This window comes from Phocoena phocoena, chromosome 2, assembly GCF_963924675.1.
Source record: "Phocoena phocoena chromosome 2, mPhoPho1.1, whole genome shotgun sequence".
Lineage (NCBI taxonomy): Eukaryota > Metazoa > Chordata > Mammalia > Artiodactyla > Phocoenidae > Phocoena > Phocoena phocoena.
This window is the reverse complement of record NC_089220.1, coordinates 107654117-107675764: the sequence shown is the minus strand read 5'-3', so window position 1 is coordinate 107675764 and position 21648 is coordinate 107654117. Positions and strand designations below refer to the sequence as shown.

At 48.0% G+C, this 21648-nt stretch overlaps 1 protein-coding gene across 1 annotated transcript in view; it reads right to left on the bottom strand.

Annotated features, from left to right (window-relative positions):
* Window positions 1–285: 285 nt before the first annotated feature.
* The window catches only part of ANKDD1A (ankyrin repeat and death domain containing 1A), a 35483-nt gene continuing 14120 nt past the window's right edge, over window positions 286–21648 (bottom strand). Inside the window, 12 exon segments of the mRNA XM_065872320.1 lie at window positions 286–347; window positions 1328–1399; window positions 1402–1431; window positions 3372–3576; window positions 6304–6399; window positions 7470–7565; window positions 8986–9084; window positions 12433–12531; window positions 15409–15507; window positions 16049–16147; window positions 19739–19837; window positions 20508–20612. Coding sequence (XP_065728392.1) covers window positions 286–347; window positions 1328–1399; window positions 1402–1431; window positions 3372–3576; window positions 6304–6399; window positions 7470–7565; window positions 8986–9084; window positions 12433–12531; window positions 15409–15507; window positions 16049–16147; window positions 19739–19837; window positions 20508–20612 — 1161 coding nt within the window.

Below are 21648 nucleotides of genomic sequence, written 5' to 3'. Positions count from 1 at the left end.
ACAGGGGGCTGCTGTGAGGCTCCAGTGAGATGCAGGAGATGAAAGTAAACTGAGAGCTGCCAAGGACCATACCTCTGGGAAGGGATTACCTGCAAAACCTGAGACAGGCCCCCGTGAAAAAGATCACAAACATTTGCCTGCTGGTCCTGCCTAATATGGGTTTCAGTGGAAGCAGCTGGAAGTCTGTTTACAGTAGTTGTTTTTTAAGCCCTTAAACGGTGGTCCTCCTCTGTTCAGGGGCCCCCACTCTGAGGTTCCATGCTCCTGAAGGTCCAGGCCCTCCAGTTACATGGCTGTGCACCTCCTCGGGGCGCTAGAGTCATCGTTTGCTTTCTTCCTGATGCTTTCTGCCAAAGACAAGAATCCTGTTGCCTGAGCGCTGCCTCACAAGGCTAGTTTGATGTTTTAATGGCCTGCAAGAGCTTGTGTTAAATATTATTCTGCATCTTCTTTTAAGAACATGCTGGAAGAAGAACCAAGTCATCCCTAATTCCTCCCCTCTGAAATGACTGTTTTCACACCTTGTGTGTGGCAGCTAGGGGAGACCGACCACACAGGGGACTTTCCTCTTGCCCCTTGATAACGTGCTATCGACGCTTTTCCTTGTTGCCAAGTGACCGATGTACCTTCATTACTATGGATGGCTGCCTAGTACCCCATCCTGTGGTTGCCCTGTAATGCACCATGGCAATGGAGGTTACAGAGTTTAAGCCTTTTTCATCATGAACCAATTTTGTTTTTAATGAGGGATCATTACTAGAACCTGTTACTCCGCTTGCCTGATGGTTCTACATGGTGCCCTGAATCGCAAATCCCAAAAAACGCTTTTGGGATTGACAGACTCAAATAGGTTGTGACAGCCTCAGAAATTTTATTTGACCAGATCTTACTGGTTCAACTCCTCTTAAGCCAGTTTTGGCCCATAGGTCTTAATGTTTGTGAAAAACAACCCTGCAGGCTGTTCCCACCTTATTCCAAACTGGAGAAAGAAAAAAAAAAAAATCAATGTAGTATAGAGAGCTGGATAGGAAGAGATTGTAGCTTCAGTGGCCTTGGGGCTGTGAAGGTGATAGGGATCGTCTGGGTCACCCTCATGGCACAGATGGGGGGATTGGGGCCAGGAGGTACTGTGAGTTGCCCAAGTCTCCGTCTGGGTTCCAGGAGGAGGCAGGGCTAGGACCATCAACCTGAAAGGTTCAGAGACATCGCCACAGCGCCGTGGTCTGAGCAGCCTTGGAGGGCCCTGCTGCATTCCAGCGGGGCCATGCAACTCTGACTCTACGCCCGGTGCTGCCCTGAGCAGCAGGTGGGCAGGGGAGACACTTACCAGCCAGGTCCCTCCTGCCAATGGCGACGAGGCCTTTGAATAGCACTCTGCTGGGCTTCTCACTGGCTGTGACCGGTGCCCGTGCTCCCGGTAACTCTTGGTGCCTGAAGATCATGAGGGGAGAAAGAGAGAGAGAGAAGGCGCCAAGCCCGCCTGCCGTACCAGAGCCAGGCCTGAGCACACCCCTCACCACCGGAACATCAGACCCTCCTCTAAGCGCCAGCAGAACTCAGCCCAGATATGAGGAGGGCATGGGAGGAAGGGGAGGAGCAGCCTCAGATGGGATGGGGGTGGAGTTTCGTGTCAGAGACACCTGGATCTCCCCAGTGCCAGGCTTTCCCCTGAGCATCCACCATGTATCCTATTGGTGTCACTGGGAAGAGAGAAAGAACTGGCATTCACTGTGGTACCACGATGCACACACGACTGTACAGTTCATCTCTCTGGCGGCTCACAATAACCTGTGACTTGCAAGCTAGTGGCCCTGTTCTTTCCCCTGAACCAGTGATTCTCAGCCATAAGTGCTCATTGGAGACACCTGGGAGGCTTTAGCAAACACTGACACCTGGGTCCCCCTCCCCGTTCTGAGATTCCTAGTACTTGAGTCTGGGTGTGGCCTAGGCAACAGATCAGTGTTAAGCCTTCCCAGGTGATTACAATGTTTGGAAAATAAGTGCCCATGCTCTTCAGTGCTGGTGGTGGGGTTAACTTGTTATTCAACTGTGACCAGGTCAGCTCTCCCAGCTGGGGACAGATGGTCTGGCACAGCCATGGGGCCACAGCCATCAGGTCCAAGTCAGTCAGCCACTGCGTCCCTGATGTTCTGGTGTCCGTGGGCCCCCAGCAGGCACTTCCTCCTGGTGCTGCTCGTGATGTAGCAGTTTCATTTGACCCATTTATTCACTACCCCTTGTCCCCAGCCCTGTAATTTACCAGTGCTCCTTTATCGTCTATGAAATCCACATCGGTAATAGAGTTCACTTGTGGACTCCCCAGTCTAGTCCACTACCTGATTTGCATATGTTTCTGTCAGGTATCTCTCTGTGTTAAATATTCTAGCTTTCTAACGTTGAGTCTGGTTGAGTTAGACCCTCTTCGCTTTTTTCCTCCAGAATATTCATTTATATATTCCCTGTTTCTTCTTTCAGACGAACTGTAGAATCCTTTAGTCAAGTTTCAAAAACCTCCTATTTTGATTTGATTAAAATTGGATCAAAGCTTTAATATGGGGGAAATCAATATCTACATGACACTTCTTTTAGCTGGAAATACAGAATGTCATTCTACTTACCCAAGTCTTCTTTTATAGTTCAAATAATTTGTATTGTCTTACTCATATGTCATTCATATTTCTTCTTAGAAACACACACTATTGTAAATGGAGTATACTTTTACATACATTTTAAATATATATTATATATATATTTTTTAAATTTTAATATATTTAAAATATACATTTTTACATATATATATTTTTTACATATATATACCTCTATATATTTTGCCCACTTATGATGGTACAGAGGAATACTATGGTGTTCGTATATTTCATCATGTTTAGCCATTTCATTGAATTATTTTATTCTAAGAGTTTTTCCGTTGATTCTTCTGGACTTCCTGTGTGTGTGTGTGTATCTTATCTGAAATTAATAAATCTCTCTCTTCCTTTCCAGTATTTACACTCAATTTCTAATTTCTGTCTCATGCCTTAATACCAGGGCCCGAATTTCCAAATAGTTGTTAAATAATAGTGGCAACAGCAGCTCCTCTCCTTTTTACAGGGAGCACCTTTAGTTTCATGTGTGAATGATGGGTTTCAGCTCAAGCTGATTCGTGAAGAATGTGAAGTTCACAGGTCAATGTGGAGGGAGGGGCAGAGGGCCCAGTCTGTGTAAAGGCCTGGAGAGGGGAAGAGCACGTGATGTGTTGGAAGTGGCATGTGGCTTGCTGAGGCTTTTCCCCCAGAAGCACAGAAAACTGAACACACCCCACGTGCCCCCACCCCTCTACCCGGTTGCTCTGGGGCACCAAGGCAAGGTGGTACCTGTCCACTGTTGCTCGATGGCGTGGACGTGGGCCTCGGTGAACTCCCAGCAATACGCCAGCCTCTTCCACTCGTGGGGCTGCAGGTACCTGGAGGCCAGTCACCACAGCACAGAGCAGAGCTGCTGTGTTTCCTGCCGATGGTCCTGCTTAAAGGTCAAGCTCTTCCCAGAGGGGTCACAGAGGTCCCTGCATGAGAGCTGGTCCTGTGGGGCAGATCCCAGAAGTGCAGCAGCTGTCTGGGGGAAATCCCTGCCAGGCTCTCCCTTGTGAGCCTGGACACAGAACTGGTGTCATCACAGGCCTGGAGCATAGTGTCCATTACTCTGGTTTCTGACTCTGTGCCTTGCTTTGAGTGTTGGAAACTGAGTTGCTGACACTGTTTCTTCATCCAGAATTCCTTTTCTCACCTCCCTGTCTCTCAATCCCATTGCCACAGTCAAAAGACCACCTGGGTGCCACCTCTTCCAGGAAGCCTTCCCATTTCTCTCTTTTCTTTGTGTTCTTATAGCACGAGGGTCAGCAGAATGACTCAGCAGCTGTGGCTAAAACCAGGCAAGCCAAGAATCAGGCACGAACTAAACTTGCCAAACGACAAGTAGAGAAGGTCTGCATTACAGAATTCTTTCTATGCAAAGCAGGTGATAAAATGAGAGGTTACCAAAAATTATGTAATAGCTTAAGTTAAACCCACAAAAGTATTACTCAGCCATAAAAAGAAACGAAATTGAGCTATTTGTAATGAGGTGGATGGACCTAGAGTCTGTCATACAGAGTGAAGTAAGTCAGAAAGAGAAAGACAAATACCGTATGCTAACACACATATATGGAATTTAAGAAAAAAAAATGTCATGAAGAAACTAGGGGTAAGACAGGAATAAAGACACAGACCTACTAGAGAATGGACTTGAGGATATGGGGCGGGGGGAAAGGTAAGCTGTGACAAAGCGAGAGAGTGGCATGGACATATATACACTACCAAACGTAAGGTAGATAGCTAGTGGGAAGCAGCCGCATAGCACAGGGAGATCAGCTCGGTGCTTTGTGACCACCTAGAGGGGTGGGATAGGGAGGGTGTGAGGGAGGGAGGCGCAAGAGGGAAGAGAGATGGGAACATATGTATAGGTATAACTGATTCACTTTGTTATAAAGCAGAAACTAGCACACCATTGTAAAGCAGTTGTACTCCAATAAAGATGCAAAAAAAAAAAAAGAACCTGCTGTATAAAAAATAAATAAAATTCAAAAAAAAAAAGCCACAAAAGCCCCTCGAAAGGATGTGGATGCAGATTTCTAGTTGTTAAAAAGCTCAGGTGACCACTGCAAAGTAAAGCAGCTGTTACAGTGGAGGATTACTGGACAGAATGTCAATATTATGACATAGTATGAGTGTGTTTCGTGTTTGTTAATTGCAATCATTGTTGCTTTTGTTGTGGTCATCCATTTACAATGCTTGGTGTCAGTTTATTTATCTCTTGTAAAAATAAAATACAGTGTGTGTGTGTGTGTGTGAAAAAAAAAAAGCTCAGGTGAGTTCTAGCATCTGCAGCTCTGAATCTTATATCCTGGTTAACTGTGTCTGGCCAGTCACCTGGGAGGTGACGACCTGGGAGCTTGGCTCTCTCCTTGGGTGGTAAAAACTGTTTCTTTCGAGCTGTGTTCTGAGCTGCATCTTACATTGGGATCATCTGGGAGCTTTAAGAACCACAGAAGCTTGGCCCTTATCCCTTAGATTCTGATTGAATTGGTCTAGGGGCAGGAAGGAGGGCTTTGTGATTCTAACTGCACCACTGCCTTAGTGTTGAAAACTTTTAAAGCCTGAGGTGGTTTAAAATTAAGCATAGAGATGAATCAGTTCATCAAACCGTTGGTATTAATATTTAGGAGTAATCTGTTGTATGTAAAGGGGTTGTAATATTTACGAGAATCCAGCACGTCAGTGAAAGAGAAAATCTTATGATTCCTATGGAAATTTATCAATTGATTGATTTTTGGACAGTGATTTTTTTGAGAAGTGTAAGAGAAATTTACTAAATTTGTAAACAATATCAGAATGTTTATGGTATTTGAGATTCACTTTATAGGTTTAATTTATTGCATTTAATGGGATAATTTAAGAATTTAGGAAGCATTTGAAGTGCTTAAAAAGAAAACCTATTATATTAAATTTATTCTTTCAGTTTAAAACCTTTAAGGTAGTTTAATTAAGCTTAAACATGGGACCAAACTTTAATCAAAAGGCTTCCTTGAAAGTGACTGTTAAAATTTACTAGTTGTATAAATGTAATAAGAAGATTGTAAAAATAAATTTAAAAGTTTGAGGAAAAGTAGGATTTAAATTTTGTAAACAATTTAGTATTAATTTCTAAAACTGAAATAAATGCAAAATTTTATTTTCTGTGTATAAAAGCAACCATTAAGGACAAGAAAAAATCTCTCAACCCACCCCCATTTGCTGACACTGGAGCTGTAAATGCAGGACCTTACAACTGCCACTCCTCTTTCCCAAATCCACAGCAGATATCACTAATCAATCCCAGCACACTTTCCTTCTGGGCTCAGAAAGTTGCCTGAGTAGAACACCCCAAGACACAATTCCAATCACCTGGAGCTGACAGTGAGCTGGAACCAATTTGCCATTTCTTTATTCATGCATGAATGCATTCATCCATGAACCAGGAGCTAGAGCAGGGTCTACTAGTATCTCCACACTGGCACGGACCTCAGTCAGCCTTATTTCAGTGTGGTTTGGGTGCTCACCCATCTCTGGATGCCCTCAAAGAACCCTAGTGTTAGGTAAGGCAGGGATTATCACTCGCTTGGAAACTGAGGGGTCCCTGAATTGGTCAGGGATGGGGTTCAAAGCCAACTCCACCTGAAGCCATGGCCACTCCCTTTCCAACACGGAGAGACCAAGCACAGGGTCTCAGTACCTTCTCCCATCTGTAGAAGCGATCGGCTTTTATGATCATGTCCACCAGGCTGACATGGTTGATGTGGGTGGCCACTGGCAAGGCAGTTTTTCCTTGCTGCGGGTAAGAAGGGAGAAGGGAAGCCAGAGCTCCTATAAGAGGGTGTAGGATGGCCTCTAGCACTGACTACAGACCCTCCTGCCCAAAGAAAGTGGTTTCCAGCAGTCTACACTGGAGAGCAGAAGGTTTTCTGGGAGTAACTCTGGGTGTGGAAAAGTCACAGGTAGAATAAGAAAATAATTCCAACAACCACCTCTTGTGTTCTTCTAGAATAGGAGGACTTAAAGCTTATAAAACTCAGCCTGCATAAGTCTTCAAGGTCACCTGTGAGATAGATGTTACCAGCCTCATGTCTCAGATGAAACCAGAACCCAGAGAAGGGGCTTGGGCTCCTGTGTCAAGTTTGCTGCCTCCCCTCAGGTTTCCAGCCCTTTGCTCCAGGCCTCTGGCACAGTGCTGGCCTCCACCACCTCCAGGGACCTGCGGGGAGATGGGAAGCTCCTCTTCAAGCTTGGCCAGCTGCCCTGGGCCCCAGCTTCCCTCCCAGGAAGCAGGAAGCCCTTCCCAGGTCCAGCCTCAGGGCCTGTTCCCTGCCCCCATCTCTTTCCCACACCATCCCAAGGGCTGGGCCACGTGTGCAAGGGCCCTTTGCCTCATGAGCCTGTGACCTCTTCAGCCTCATACTAAGCCTTCAACTCTTCTCAAACTTCTGGCCACCTGAGGAGGTGGCCACCCCAGAAGCACCATGACCCAGGAAGCTTCCCCCAACCCTGTTTCACATGTACGGAGTTGTGGGGTGGTGACATGCTGTTCCTCTAGCTCTCTTCCCCTCTCCCCAGCAGATGACTCAAGGAGCTCAAAGTCTGATGGGGGCCATGAAACAGAAGACAAACATATCACAGTCAAGGACCAGGAGAGGGGTGGGCCAAGTGCTGAGGGACCTCAGAGGACGCAGGGGAAGGTGATGGAGGGGCAGGAAGGCTTCCTGGAGGAGGTTGCCTTTGAGCTGATATATAACAGATGGGAAGCCTTGAACATTCTGGGAGCAGGAGGCATTTGCATCAGGATCTCTGGCAAAGAGGGAGTCATGAAAGCCTGCAAGGGAGGCTGGTTGTGAGCAGAGGTACCTTATCTCTCAGGTTTAAGTTAACCCCAGCAATGAGGAGAATACCTACTATGTCCTGCCAGGCGTGCTCGGCGGCAAGGTGAGGGGTGTCTGCTGCCTCTGGAAAAGAAACCAAGAGGACAGAGAGCAGAAAAGCATGTAGAGATGGTCTGTGGCTCAAAGCCAGGACAGGACTAAGGTGGGTACACTCCCAACTGGGCCTTAACAGAGTTTCTCTAAGAAGTTATGTGGGGCTTCCCCGGTTGCGCACTGGTTAAGAATCCACCTGCCAATGTAGGAGACACAGGTTCGAGCCCTGGTCCGGGAAGATCCCACATGCTGCAGAGCAACTAAGCCCGTGTGCCACAACTACTGAGCCTGTGCTCTAGAGCCCATGAGCCGCAACTACTGAAGCCCAGGTGCCTAGAGCCCATGCTCCCAACAAGAGAAGCCACCGCAATGAGAAGCCTGCACACCACAACGAAGAGTAGCCCCCGCTTGCCACAACCAGAGAAAAGCCCGCGTGCAGCAACGAAGACCCAACTCAGTCAAAAATAAAAAAAATAATAATAATAAAATAAATTTATATTAAAAAAAGAAGTTATGTGGGAGGGCAAACTGGATTTAATCATAAACATAATACTCAGCAAACTTAGTAAATAACAAAAAAGTAGAAAGAACAAAGAAAAAATACCACTCGCTATCCCACCTAAGTCAACCTCTGATAACGGTCTTAGTACATTTCTTCTAGTATTTTCTTTAATGCAGAATGTTTTTAGTTTTATGGTTTTACATATTTGAGTTCACCCTGTGTACACATTTTGCATCTGTATAACTTCCTGCATATTATAAACTCTATAAACACCATTTTTTATAACTCCATAAGAGCCTATCTACGCCTATACCATAATTTAACCGAGCACTTCTCTCATTAAGTATTTGGGGTCCTTTTTGAAATGAAAACTGATAGACTGCTACAACAGATATCTTGGTGCATGAGCTCTTAATATATTTCTTGAGGCTCAATTCTCAGACGTGCAAATACTGACCATTTCAAAGGTATATGTTATATTCTGTCAAATTGCTTTCCACCACTAGTGGTTGTGTGTGGCGGCCCTGAGGATTGTATGGTTGGGGGGTGGATTGTGGGGATGGGGATTTTAAAACGCTCCTGATTGATCACAACTTCAGGACTCAGAGGCCTCTTGTTATACGAAATTAACCCAGTCACCCCTGCCCTGGGAATTTTCCCTAAGGGAAAAAAAAAAATCAATGAAAGGAAAAGGTTGCATGTAGCAAAATGTTTACCACAGTGTTCTATACATCATGACAGAAACTTGGAAATACTCAAATGTTCAAAATAGAGGAATGGTTGATAAAATAATGCTACCTTCAACAAATATTCAAACAACTTTTGACAAGCTGAAAGAGTGATTCCTCAATTCTGGGCCAGGCTAGTAGACCACAGTCAAGCCCTGCCAACCTGGGAGGGTGCCCAGAGGCTCCATGGGGCCCAGATGGTTTCTGCAGCCACTTACATTGTCAACGGCATCCAGGTCACTGCCAGTGTCGATGAGGAGCTGCACCAGGATGAGGAAGTTGTGCCTCACGGCGATGTGCACAGGAGAGGCGCCCTGCTGGGGGCGGTGGAGAGGCACAGATCAGTTGATGGGTCCCTCCCAGGACTGCCCAGCTGCAGGCTGGTGCTAGAAGATGGGAGTTGGGAGGAGTACAGTAAGTTCCCTACGTATGAACCTTCAAGTTGCGAACTTTCAAAGATGAGAGCGTGCGTGCGCGTGTCCGATCACATAAATTAATTCACATGTCTGGCGTACATTGTCACATGCGTGCATCCTCTACTAGTCGTGCTTTTGTGTACTTTACTGTACAGTACTTTTGCTGTGCAACACGAGGAGCTTACTGATGAAGACCTGATGGAACTGAAGGCTCGGAGAAAGGACAAAGAGACACAAGAGGAAGAAGAAGTAACTGAAGAAACGAAGTGATTCACGACACAGGAAATGGCAAGGGGATTTTCTTCATTTGAGGAGGCACTGTCAGTTTTTTTTTTTTTCACTTGACAACTTGTATCTTTTTTTTTTTTTTTTTTTTTTTTGCGGTACGTGGGCCTCTCACTGTTGTGGCCTCTCCCGTTGCGGAGCACAGGCTCCAGACGCGCAGGCTCAGCGGCCATGGCTCACAGGGCCCAGCTGCTCCGTGGCACGTGGGATCTTCCCGGCCGGGGCATGAACCCACGTCCCCTGCATCGGCAGGCGGACTCTCAACCACTGTGCCACCAGGGAAGCCCCACTGTTAGTTTTTGAGGCACAGGACCCGAACACAGAAAGGTACACGAAAGTTGCAGCAGCCGTTCCGAATGCAATCCAGTGCTGCTGTGTCATGTATGATGAGAAAAAAAGAGCTACTACCCAGACATCACTGAATCATTTTTTAAAGAGGGTAGATAGAATTGAATCCAGCAAGGAACCAGAACCTCTGCCGTCAAAGTCAGGCATGAGTGAAATTGCAGCTTGCTCTCTGTCTCTTATTGCTGACCATCCTTCAGCTCTACCATCTCCCACCTCCTCTCCCCCCTCCAGTCAGTGACTCTTCTTGCCTGTCCACTCAGTGCCAGCCCCTGGATGCCAGCTGTTGGACTGTACACTGCTGTACTTTTCAAGGTACTGGACTGTAAGATTTAAAATGTTTTCTTTATTTTGTGTGTTTGTTTTTTATGTATTATTTGTGTGAAAAGTATTATAAACATATTGCAGTACAGTACTATACAGCCAATTGTGTTAGTTGGGTATCCAAGCAAACGTTGTTGGACTTGTGAACAAATTGGACTTACGAACGTGCTCTCGGAATGGAACTGGTTCATGTGTAGGGCACTTACTGTATAGATAGTGCTTCTGAGTTTGGACCTTCTCACATCTCGGATGACATGAGTGGCCTGAGGAATTTACAGCCCACAGCCTGAATCCCTTGGGCCACAATTGATCCTCATGGTGGGTGGGAGCCTGAAATCCCAAGTTTGAGACCTTGCCATGCCAGGAACTCACTACGTGACTTGGGCAAGTCATCTTCATCTGGCAAGTGATGCTTGCTGAGGTCTTTCTAGCAACAGCACCTTAAGATTCTCTGCTATCTCATTTACTCCACACATGAACCTAGCAAGTATATAGGAATGGTATTCTTATTCGTACTTTCACCTTACAAATGAGAACACTTAATAAGTTCATAAAACTTACATGACACACCCAAGGACACGTAACTAATAGAGACCCTGTGTTACTGGACTTTCTACCCCCGGCATCTAGGTAGGTGCTCAACAACTATTTATGTATGAAATGAATGAATGAGAGAGCCAGCCGGGACCAGAACAGAGGTCTCACCCAAACCCAACATTCACCCAAGGCCTCACTCAAGGCTGGAGGACTCCATCTCCAGTGGTTCCCTGTGAGCACTGACTACATGACAAAGTGGAGATACTGCCACAGCAAACTTCTGTCTACGTGTATGGTGACACACATCTAGTAGAACAGTACAAAGCCAGAAAAATCAATGGGATAGATCTATACTTAACTGTGGAAAAACAGCCTCACATGTTGAGTACCAAAAGGTGACAGAACAGAACACGCACACATACCACAAAAATGCCCATGACTGCCATTACTAGTTTAGGCCAGAAAAAAATAGTTTATGGATATTGGAAAAGAAGATTTAAACTATATGATTACTTGTAGGCAACGTGACTGTATATCTACACAGGTCAAAATAGTTATTATACCCCCACCAAAAAAAAAAAAAAAACCTCTAGCAAAATCAATGAAAAGTCATATAGAAGATAAAAATACCAAAGTCAGTAGCATTCCTGTATTGAATGCCCACAAGAAATGACATATTTTAAAAAGACAGTCTATTTGCAATGACGGTCAACATATATAAAGTACCTATGAAGAGTATAATTGGAAATGGCTATTACAAAGGCAAACAAAAACCATAGAACATCACTGAGGGATTCAAAAGAAGACATAAAGAAATGGCAAGACACGTTTGTAGTGAAAAAATAAAATATTACAAAGATGACCATTTTCTCTTATATTATTTACAGGCTTAACGTAATCCCAAACCCAAATAGCAATAAATGACAAAAAGTATTCTGAAACATATCTAGAAAAAAATTTAAAAACCTAGGTAAAACTACCACAGAATTTCAGCAGTGTCCTCAGATCATTGCTAGATAACTGTGAAATCAAAATCAGGCCAAAAGAAGGTCTCCTGTGAGAGTGAATTGGCAGACACTGGAAACTGGCTCAAGTGCACAACGCGGATGAGCTAGGAAACTTATCAGAGCTCTAATGGTGGCTCTCCAGGAAGCAGCAGGCCACGGAGATAAAATAACCAAGGAGGCTGGATATGGCCTCCATCGTCCTGGAAATAGGTCTGTGGGAATGTGGTAGGAAGGGGGAGTGGAAAGAGAGCAAGTACTGCTTTTCATTGGTTTACATTTTATTTATAGAAACCTAAAGAACCAGAAAGAACAAAGGTATCTGGTGAAAAGCCTTCTTCCCACCCTCAACACCCATCTGCTCTGTTCTCCCACTCCAATGGTAACATCTTACAAAGCCACAGTACAATATCCCAACCAGAACACTGACATTGATAATACCCACCATCTTACTCAGATGTCCCCAGTTTCACTTGTAGTCATTTGTATACATGTGTGTTCTATGTAATTTTATCACACGTGTAGGTTCGTGTATCCCTTACATAGTCAAGATGCAGCACAGTTCCATCACCATAAGGGTCCCTCGTGTAGTCCTTTTATAACCACACTCTCCTCCCTTCTCTGCCCCACGCCCCCATCCCTAGCCCCCACCACCACTAATCTGTTCTCCATTTCTATTTTGAGAAGTGAGGTCCTGAGAGACTCGGCAGTGTATCCCCTGCCTCCCCCCCTTCCATCCAGGCCCCACACGTACATGATCAGCCACGTTAGTGCTTCCTCCTGCATGGACGAGGGACCAGGCCATGTCCTCAGAGCCACCGAGGGCTCCATAGTGGAAGCAGCTCTGCTTTTTCTAGAGGGAAACAGGCATCAGTGCAGCATCCTAAGGACCCCTCACAGCAGGGTTTACAAAGCACTTTGAGATTCATCATCCCATTCACAGCTCACAACCCCCATGGGACTATTATCCCCATTAAACCCTGAGGCAGGAGAAATCAATGACTTGCCCAGGCCTGGTGACTAGTAAAAGGAGTTCACTATGGTCTCAGGATTTTCCTCACCTCCAGTCACAGACTCCGGAACAAAGGCCAAAGCCTTCACAGTTCCTTAGCCAGTAAAGACACGTGGAGTATAGATGCTGAGGAGATGGTTTTCAAGGAGGGGGACCAATAAGATTTACCTGTACAGGGCAAATCCCACCCAGCATGTACTGTCCAGCTGGAGCTGGTCTAAGCACATCCACAGAGGAGCCTGGCAGGGCCAGAGGGAGGGCTTCCTCCTGGATGAGACTTCATCTCAGGCAGGACCCACTAGGTAACCAACTGTCCCAGATTGCCTGGGACTGAAGGTTCCCTGGATGTGAGACTTTCTGTTTTAAAATCAGGCAGTATGGGCAGACCAGGATGAGTTGGTCACCCTCCCAAAGTCGAGTCTGAGCAAGTTTACAGGGTGGGTGGGAATCCATCCACCTCCCCGTGGGAAATGCAATCACTTTGGGTTTGCCCCCTCCTCAGAGACCCTGCTGCACGACACTGCCAGAGGTGGGAGTGTCGGAATAGACCGTGGCCTCTGCCAGAAACCTCAAGTCAAGGCTGGAGCACGAGAGCCGGTGAGGTGGGCAGCTCCAAGCCACCAACGACCACCAGCTGGATCTAACCCCCTGAGTCTCTAAGCTCCTGCACTGTTACTGCCGGGGAGGTGGCCATGGCATGACCTGTCTGTGCCCCCTCCCAGTGCCTAGTGCTGGGCACAGAGAAAGGGCCTTTCTGACTAAGGAGCAACACCTTGCTGATGGAAGTGAAACAGGAGTGAAGGGGGCAGGGCACAACCTTTAAAAGAATGACATATGGGCTTCCCTGGTGGCACAGTGGTTGAGAGTCCGCCTGCCGATGCAGGGGACACGGGTTCGTGCCCCGGTCCGGGAGGATCCCGCATGCCGCGGAGTGGCTGGGCCCGTGAGCTATGGCCGCTGAGCCTGCGCGTCCGGAGCCTGCGCTCCGCAACGGGAGAGGCCACAACAGTGAGAGGGCTGCGTACAGCAAAAAAAAAAAAAGAATGACATAGCCACAGTACATGATGAAAACTAATGAGAACCAACTAGGTCCAAGATGGCAGAAGATTCGACCTCCAGTAGACCTTGAGCCTCATTATATGCTCACCGTAATACCTTAGCATGCTAAATGACACACCCACCAGCGCCATGACAGTTCTGAGGCTAACCGTAAAAGGCCAAAAAGTGGGCAGTGGCCCAATTTCTGGAAATCCCCGCCCCTTCCTCAAAATAGTTGGAATAATCCTCCCACTCATTAGCCTATGAAATTACCCAGTCCATAAAAACTAACCACGCCATATTTCGAAGCCTCTTGCCTCTTGCCTTCCGAGATAGTCCACACTCTGTCTGTGGAGTGTGTTCCTCTCTAAATAAATCTGATTCTTACCTATCACTTCGTCTCCAAATTCTTTTGCAATGAAGAAAGAACCTTAAATTCACCAGCAACAGAAGGACATGGCTGGTGCCCTGGGACAGCTACTTTCCCCCTCTTGGCTGTAATGTCCCCCGCTATGTCCCTGGGGTAGTAGTCTCCACACCTTCCAGGGGAGCAAATTAAATGTTTTGTGGTTTATAAAGCATTATTCACATTTAAGGGAATTTACGATTTATATTATTATTATATTTACATTTGCCATTTTGCTATTTCTTTTCTTTTCTTTTCTTTTTCCGGCCGAGCTACGCAGCTTGTCAATCTTAGTTCCCTGACTGGGCAGTGAAAGTGCAAAGTCCTAACCACTGAACCACCAGGGAATTCCCTTTGCTATTTTTTTCTGAATGTCTCTTGCTTTTTCTTGTTCTGTTTCCCCTTGACTACCTTCTTTTGTGTTAAATATTTTTAGCATATCATTTTCATTCCTGTTTTTAAACTATTTTTGCTATTATTTATATTATTCACTATTAATATTATTTTTGCTACATTATTGAAATTTAGAACAAAAAGAGAATTCCAGACTCTGCAGCTGTTCAACCAGCCAAGAAAGAGTATTTTTCACTGATCTAAAAATAAAAAGCAAAACAAAACAAAAACACCAACTTCCTACCTAAAGAAAGGCCACAACCCCCTTTTCAAGGACACAGAGAATTTCTAATGGCCAACTCACAGAGTGCAATGGTAAGGGAGAAAGAGGCCAGAGTCACACCCAGGCTCCGGCTCTAATTGCGGTGTGGGCCTCATGTTGCGGACACCCCACCCCTACCCCTGATGGGCAAGGCAAACGTTTCAGGCCATGAACTCTGGAGTCAGGGGAATAGGCTTTTCAGACTCAGCTTTGCTTCTTACCAACTTGTGACCTGGGAAAGTCACTGAACCTCTCTCATCTGTAAAATGGGGGGAATTTTTCTGAGGTAATAGTTATGAAAGGGCTTTGTGAACTGTCATGTGCACAGCAGTAAGACACTAATGGGTACTGAGCTCCTATTATGTCCCAGGCAATATGCTAGGTATTTAGCCTTCATAGCAATATAAAATAGTATATATCACCTCCAATTTATAGTTGAGAAAGGAGGCTCAGAGAGATTAAGTAACTTGCCCAAAGTCACAGAGCTCAACAGCTGAGCTTGTTCCCTCACAGCCTTGTTCACACAATGTTCAGGAATCATCGTGGCTCCTACAGTTGACACAGTCACGTCTCTGCAGGCAGCCGAGGGCACACACCAGTCGTGAGGAGGCCCGGCTACCTGGGTGAGGGCGTTCGCGCTACTCCCGGCCCCGAGGAGGAGTTGCACACAGTCGGGGTGGATCCCTTCAGCAGCTGCGTGCAGGGCAGTCACACCTTCCTGAAACACAGGGGAGCGGTGTGAGGATGGCAGGAGGCTGAGGCCAGAGCCCGAGACCGGAGGACACCCCTTCTGCCAGGGCTCCAGGGCTCTTTGAGCTCTCCCCTCCCTGCTACTGCAGACATGACCTGGTGATCTGTGGTTCCCTGAGCCCCGCCCCTGATTCTCACCTTGAGGGGCATATGGTGCATTCACTCCCTCTGCCACAGCTCTGCTCGTGTTCTCCTTGCCCTCCAAGCTGCCTCATCCCTGCTCTGTCTATTCCCTCCTACTCCATCCTGGCCACAGTGACCTCTCCCTTCTTTGAACGCACACTGTGCGTATGACTGCTCCGTGATCCCTCAGGCCCGGTGCCCCACCGAGCCTGGAGTTTTGTGCTGCTGCTCATCTTTTCCCCGTGGGCTGTTTGAGAACACGTCCTCGCTCCTGGCTTCAGAGCCCCTACCAGGGGAAATCAGGCTGCACCACAGGCTGCGGGCTCCTGGAAGGCAGGGGGCAAGCCAGTGTCACACATCTCTGCATCCTCCAGGTGGTGACTCACCACATTCCTCTCCTCCAGGTCCAGCCTGACGTCCATGAGTCGCTGCAGCACTGCCAGGTGGCCCTAGCGGGCGGCCGGGTGAAGGGCTGTGTTCCCCTCCTGCAGGGAGAAGGGCTCCTGAGGGGTCAGTGGAATCATAGACCCTTGCAGGCCCTGGGGACCCGCTGGAGCTGAGATCCAGAGAGGGGAGACATGTCCAGGGTTATAGAGCAAGTTGGTGACGAGCTGCAGCCCTGCACGCTGGGCCAATGCCACCCTGCTCTGAGAACTGTGCCAAAAACTACCAAAAACCAGGGGCACTTTCAAGGGCCAAGTTCTGGTCTCTTTTCGTACACTTTAAGACGGACATATTACTTTAAAAAAATTTTTTTTTAAATCCCTATTTTTCCATGCTCCAGTCTAAAGCCAGTCCCAACTCGGTGACCCTGGATGCATCCCCTCTCTCTGCTCAGGCCACAGCCCCAGAGACTCTCCTTGTGCTCAGGCTGTGCCCAGCAGCCACACGGCCCAATCGCTCGCCTCCTGCACCTTTGCCCAAGATGTCAGCTTCTCATTGAATAGTGCAGCCCACCGTGACCACAATACTGAAAACCACAACTCCCACCTCCTGTTCCCCTTACCCTGCTCCGCTTTTCCTGTCCCCCCATAGCACTGACCACCTAACACCCTCTACAATCCACTTGTATACTATGCTTGTTGTTTATTGGCTGGAAATAAGCATCACAAGGGCAAGGATTTTTGTCCATTTTGTTCTCTGAAATTTCCCCAAGTGCCTAGAATAGGGCCTGGGCATGTGACAGACACTCAGTAGATATTTGTTCAATGATAATACATAATGTGATGGAGAGCTTGACCTGTGTCTCCTGGAACTCGAGAACCAGAGGATTGGGAGCAGCCTCACCCTTGAGAAGTCTAAAGGTGACAGTGACAGAGCCAAGAGAGGGGGCTCCACTGGGCGGGCAAAGGGCACAGTGTTCTTTGTGTTGGAAGTGGTCCCACAGAGGGCAGCCTATTTGGGATCGTCTTTAAAGGGAACTTGCTGCAGGAGGATAAGGGGCCCCAGGGAAGAAGTGGCAGCTGGACGTGGCCAGCCCGAGAAAAGGTATGTCCCTACAGAGGAACCACAGATGGGGGACCAGGACAAGGACCCTGGAGGGACCCACAAAAGCACCCAGAAGGGAGGACCCAGCTTCAGCCATGTATCATGCCCAGAAGGCCATGGGGACGATCGAGCTGAACCAGTGCTTTCCTCTGCCCTGGCCTGTCTCAGTACCTTCCCCAGAAGACGTTCAGTTTAGGCACAGATATCTATAAAGGGCCCAATGAGGATGTGAACACATACAGAAGCCAAAGCAGTACTTAAAGTAGTTAAAAACATACCTGCCCCCATGATAGATAAACACACACACATAAACAGCTATAACTATCTTACAGGGTCAAGGAGGAAGCATCTACATTTCCTTTATGATCATCATTATATTATATTAATAAATAAAATTAAGTTTAAAAAATCCCCTCAACAGCTTTTTTCGGCTCTTCTCCCACCCGCTCCGTGGTCGGCTCGCCACAGCAGGCAAGGGTCAGGCTGTGGGCGGTGTAGCCACAGCCTGAAGTCTCTGTGTTCAAAGAGACCGGAAGGAAGTGTGTGAACATTGGGGTTTGGCACGTGCCCCCAGTTAGCAGAGCTGTGGAAACAGGGCAGGGCTTCCCTCTTCCTTCTGGATTATAAATATCTACTTCCTACCCTTTGAAGCTGCAGATGGCACGGACCCCCTGCCAGGGTCCTCACACTCTGCCCAGGCAGGACAGGGGGCTGGGTGGAAGGAGGCCTTGGCCTTGGGCCTGGCCTCTCCCCTCCACCCGTGGGGACATCCAGCCTCTCCACCTCTGTGGGGCCCTGTCAGCCTCTCCTTGACATTTCCGAAGGAATTAATCACTCTCTCCGGGCTCTCAATGCCTCCCTACCATAGCACCTGCAGTGTGAGGTATGTTGTCATCTGTTCTGACAGGTCTGTCCCCCTACACGGGCTGGCGGGTCCTAGCACGAGTCAGGCCTTCAGTGGCCCAAAGCCTTGAAAAGCGTACTGTGCCCTCTCCCCAGATGAAATTCAAAATGAAAACATTCCTCATTGGAAAATACAACACTTAACAGGGACATGTAATTTTAAAAGCTTCTTCCTAGCATTTCTGATTGCAAGATTCTGGGTGAGTTCACCAAAGCTGAACTTTTCTTGCTTTCTAGTTTGGTGCTTCTGCTCTCTTGGGGCCCTGAGTACATCTTTTTTTTTTTTTTTTTTTTTTTGCCTCCTGGGTAGATGTGTCCTGGCAAGGGTCATGCTTTACCCCTGTCCGTACTCCCAGTTCCTGGCTCAGGGCCTGGCACAGAGCACAACCTGCTCCGCCCGTGTTTCTGAAATGAAGGAAATCAGCCTGATCTGAATCTCAGAACCTAACTTAGCCTTTTCATCCTGAAAGGCTGAGTGTGGGTGGACAGATTTGGTGCAGACCCCCAGGGCTCAGGGCCGCAGGAGGCAGCCTGATGAAGGAGGAGCACAGGGGGGCATCAGGATGCTGGCTCCAAACCCAGCTCGACCTCTGTCTTGCTGTGTGACCTTGGCTACAGTATCCCCTTCTCTGGGCCTCAGCTTCCACATCTGTAAAACGAGAAGGTTGAACTGGCCCTTGATCTAAGATCCTGTGATTCATTGGTCTGTGAGCTCTGTCACTAGCTTTGTAAACAGAACTCCTTGTATCCTAGCCAAGCATATTAATCAGAAAATTAACAGTGGAATTCTTCCCTTTGTTGGAAGCACTGTTTAGAATTTGCTGCAACACATTTGCCTAATGATTCGCAATGGTCCATTGATACAAGTCATTTGTAGGGTAGTCCCCTTGGGTCCCAACCCCTCATCTATTCTCAGATAGGTGAATTCCTGCTTATAAGCTCTCTACCCTGAATGAACTGCTCCCTCCTCAGCGGTCTCATCCTACTTTTGCCATAATCATAGTAGATTACTAAAACACAAAGAAAGCAAATAACCAGCAGGCATGTGGCTACCGTCCCCCAACTCCTCCCCATTCCCCCCAGCAACAGACATCCCCAGTGGAATCACAGCCCTGCTCAAACCCACTCCAGGCATCACTACCAACCTATCAGATTTGCCATCCTGGCTCCCCACATTGGCTCACAGCTCTTTCCTAGGATTGTGGTTGAATTCCTTGATTAAGAAACTGTGTCTTGGGCTTCCCTGGTGGCGCAGTGGTTGAGAGTCCGCCTGCCGATGCAGGAGACGTGGGTTTGTGCCCCGGTCCGGGAAGATCCCACATGCCGCAGAACGGCTGCCCCCGTGGGCCATGGCCGCTGAGCCTGCGTGTCCAGAGCCTGTTGCTCCGCAGCAGGAGAGGCCACAACAGTGAGAGGCCCGCGCACCGCAAAAAAAAAAAAAAAAAAAAAAAAAAAAAGAAACTGTGTCTTGGGCATCTTTGTGCTCTTCACCCATAGCACACGGCTGGCCCATAGTGTGTGCTCAAAAAATGCCTGCTGCATGAGCACCAGACACACGCTGCTCTTTGGGGCACCAGCCCCTCTAGCACGCTGCAGGTGGCAGTAGACACAGGTGAGCTGCCCGTGACCACCCCGGTCAGCAGCCCAGAGCCCGGCCCTCCCCCTGGGACCCATGGTCACAGTACCTTGTCTTTGACACTGTGGTCACAGCCAGAACCCACAAGGAAGTCCAGAGAATCCAGCTGCCCGTGCTCTGCAGCCCAATGAAATGCTGTCCTTCCCAGCTGGTGGGGGAGGAGAACAAAGTGAATCTTCCTCGCCCTGCCCACCTGGCCTCAGTTTCCCAACCACACTGGGCTTGCAGTGCTCCAGACACTCTCCCCCACCTTGCCTTATACACCCTGCCTGGAAAGCCCAGAACATCTTCCCAACAAGACCCCACTTGGTGGGTCCCTCCCCCACTGAAATCCTCCTGTGTCTCCTGAATAAAGGACCCATTTCTGAGGCTGGGGGTTGAGAGCTCCATGAAGGCCCCTAACAACCTCTCAGGCCTTCATTCCCAAGATTCTAACCCATCTGAATTCACACAGCAAAAGCCCTTTTCCTCTAAAGCTCTAGCAATTGTCTCTCCATCTGGAATGTCCTTTGCTTTCTAATCTTACTGATGAAATCTATTCATTTACCAAATTCCACCTCCTCCAGGAAGCAGAAAGCACTGTCTCCCTTCTCTAACCTGGCTAGTCCATATGAGAGTCTCTCTGAGGGATCTGACCGTGTGCTGCTGGCGTCCTGCTCATTTGTGCCCTAATGCCCCTTCTAGACCAGCAACTCCCTGAGGTGGGGTCCAGTCTGCACTACCCATGGCTCAAGGGATGCACTCAAGGAATGTACAGGAGAGGCCCCAGGAATCCCAAGCCCGATGGGAAGGACACACAGCCTTGAGGCCACACTCACCTTGTCAGCGTGGTCCAGGGCCACGTCCTCCAGGTCCTCTGTTATGAACGCCAGCACTGGCACATGGCCTTTTTGGGCTGCATAGTGCGGTAAGGTCAGGCTGTCCTGGAAACAAGGCCAGGGTGATCCCTGCAGTCTGCGAAGGGAGGCCCTGCTCACGCACTAGCTGTCTCCCAGACAATGAGTGTTTAGGATCAGAACAGCTTTCCAAAGGAAACCACACTGAAAATGGGGATAGGCCCCTGGGACATCCGCAGGACCCACTTAGTCTCGCGGGGTCTGGTGGGACTCAGGATGCCAGAGTTCAAATCCCAGCTCCAGCATTTATCAGCTCTGGGGTCTTCGGCAAGTTACCTATGCCTCTCTGAGCCCCCATTTCCTCATAGGTCAAGTTAAGATAATACAGGCTTATTGTGCTTCGCTTTATTGAAGGTCTCTTAGCCCCAGAAGCAATATTTAAGTGAGGGAGGTTTGCAAATCCTATGTTTATAGTCCAGAGCTTCTACCCTGGCCTTGCATTACAGCTAGATTATTTGGAGTACTTTTCCAAATAGACTGTAACCATCAATGGGTCATAAAAATCAATGGAACAGTCTTCTACATCTTGACAGTGGTTTGGGTTACAGAGGAGTAGCACTTGCCAAATTTCAGTGTGTAGGGACTTCCCTGGTGGTGTAGTGGATAAGACTCCACACTCCCAATGCAGGGGGCCTAGATTCCATCCCTGGTCAGGAAACTAGATCCCACATGCACGCCACAACTAAGAGTTTACATGCCACAACGAAGGAGCTGGCAAGTTGCAGCTAAAATGAGGAGCCCTGGAGCCGCAACTAAGGAGCCCGCAAGCCACAACTAAGACCTGGTGCAACCAAATAAAAAATATATATATATAATTTTTTTTTTTTTAAAGACTCAGCTTGGGCTTCCCTGGTGGCGCAGTGGTTGAGAGTCCGCCTGCCAATGCAGGGGACACGGGTTCGTGTCCCGGTCCGGGAAGATCCCACATGCCGCGGAGCGGCTAGGCCTGTGAGCCATGGCCGCTGAGCCTGCGCGTCCGGAGCCTGTGCTCCGCAATGGGAGAGGCCACAACAGTGAGAGGCCCGCGTACCGCAAAAAAAAAAAAAAAAAAAAAAAAAAAGAC